General features: G+C 47.5%; 1 protein-coding gene across 1 annotated transcript; it reads right to left on the minus strand.

The window, feature by feature from the left end:
- Nucleotides 1-907: 907 nt before the first annotated feature.
- Hmgb4l5 (high-mobility group box 4 like 5) lies at nucleotides 908-1666 on the minus strand. The gene has a single exon (XM_087601239.1). It carries the CDS (start codon nucleotides 1462-1464, stop codon nucleotides 958-960), a length of 507 nt encoding a protein of 168 aa, XP_087457365.1. The 5' UTR covers nucleotides 1465-1666; the 3' UTR covers nucleotides 908-957.
- Between the last annotated feature and the right edge of the window lie 300 nt (nucleotides 1667-1966).

Here is a 1966-nt window from a genome sequence, read left to right on the forward strand (position 1 = left end):
CTTTAGGTTGTTAACCTCCTGAGTTCTGTGGATTGTATCCTGGGTCGTCTTTGGCTAATATCCACTTTTTAGTGAGTACATGCTATGCATTTTCCTTTGAGGATGAGTTACCCACTAGGATGATATTTTCTCGTTCCATACATTTGCATGCAAAACTCATGCTTACATACAGGGGCCTGCCATGAAGCCCTCTGAAAGGCCCACCAAACAGAAGTTATGGACCCCTGTGGCAAAATTAGGGAAAAGCTGGAAGAAAATGAGGAAGAAAGACACCCTGTAGGAGAACCAGCAGTATCAATTATCATGGATCCCCAAGATCTCTCAGACACAATGGACTACTAACCAGGCAGCATACACTAGCAGATAAGAGAACCCCAACACATAATATATAGCAGAGAACTGCCAGGTCTAGGTTTACGCAGGGAAGATTTGCCCAAATCTCGAGAGACTGGAGGCTCCACATGAATACATGAATAACCTGTCACATGGACATGATGTGTCAAATCCCAAAGAAATTTATTCCAAACCCAGAGTTGTAAACAAGATCAAAATGACTGCCTGTCCAGTCAGCACAACTCACTGTCCTTTTGGCCCCATTCCCATGAGATAGCAAGCCTTAGCAAAAGCCAGTATTTGTATTAAGAAATCTATGAGCCAATCACATACTTGTTGGTCCCAAAGGCAGCTGGCTGTAGAGCTGGATTCCAGTATGCAAATGGATTTTCACATGTGCATGACCACCCAGGTCAGCATAGGGCATTTGGGTCCTGCAGCCAGTTCCCTGTCATAGAGCTGCCTCTCTGAGAGCCATCCTCCCCAAGGCTAGACCTGAATCAAACCACTCACTACCACAGCATAGCATCCAAGGGCAGTCTGAAAACACTAAACACCAGAGCCAGAAAGCCAGTTGAATGAGGTTTATTGTTTCAGATTGGGTTTGCCCCATCCCTTGAACTTTTACTTCCCGCGCTGGCATTGCTGGTGGTAGGCCTCCCGCTCTTCAAGGTACTTGGCCCTCAGAACCGCAGCCCTCTCCTCGTAGGGGATTTTATCCGCTTCTGAACACCTGGCCCACATCCTCCCTGCAGCCTTGGCCACCTGCCCCACAGTCCAGTTTGGGTGTTGTTCTTTTATCTCGTCAAAATGGTCCTGGGAGAAGAGCAGGAACGAGGATGGGGGCTTCCGCGGTGCATCTGCATCTCTCCTCCTTCTCTCCCTTCTCGGTCCGGAATAGTTTCTCATTTCACGTTGGTACCGATCTTTGTCGCGCTTGGCCAGGGCTTCATACTTCTTTTTTTCCTTCTTTGAGATGGTCTTCCACTTTTCAGAACACTTTCTAGAAAATTCGGTAAAGTCATAGTAGATGTTTGGCTGTTGCTCCCTCATTTGATTTCTGAAGTCCATCATAAAATGGACATAAGGAGAGACGTTCACTTTCGGTCTTACTTTGCTGTCTTTTCCCATGTTTATAGAAGCACGAATTCCGATCCTGCTGATTGGAGAGCAGCGATTGGTCTTCACTACAGGAGCAGCCTAGACAGTGTCCTCCATGGGGTGAAATCTTCCCTCTGTGTGCGCCTCAGCCAGGGCCCAGCCTTTTCAGTGCTGGTGGGCATTGTTGGGTCAAAGAAGGCAAATTGTGACGTCATCCCTGAGCTGACCAATGGCTGCCAAGCTCAGCCATTTACAGGTAGGCCCTATATTTTTAAGAAAAAAATACACACACACACACACACACACACACACACACACACACACACACACACACACATATGCTGTCTTCAGACACACCAGAAGAGGGCTTCAGCTCTTATTACAGATGGTTGTGAGCCACAATATGGTGGCATAGATTTGAACTCAGGACCTCCAGAAGAGCAGTCAGTGCTCTTAACCACTGAGCCAACTCTCCAGCCCCCATGTAGGCCCTCTTAGTGGTTGGTTTCTCCAGGGACTTTCTCTTTTGCCT

This window comes from Rattus norvegicus, chromosome X, assembly GCF_021556685.1.
Source record: "Rattus norvegicus strain SHRSP/BbbUtx chromosome X, alternate assembly SHRSP_T2T, whole genome shotgun sequence".
In the NCBI taxonomy this organism is placed as follows: domain Eukaryota; kingdom Metazoa; phylum Chordata; class Mammalia; order Rodentia; family Muridae; genus Rattus; species Rattus norvegicus.

Excerpts from the sequence above, each read along its gene's own strand:
- Hmgb4l5 (XM_087601239.1), bottom strand. The coding sequence starts at position 1,464 with ATGGGAAAAGACAGCAAAGTAAGACCGAAAGTGAACGTCTCTCCTTAT.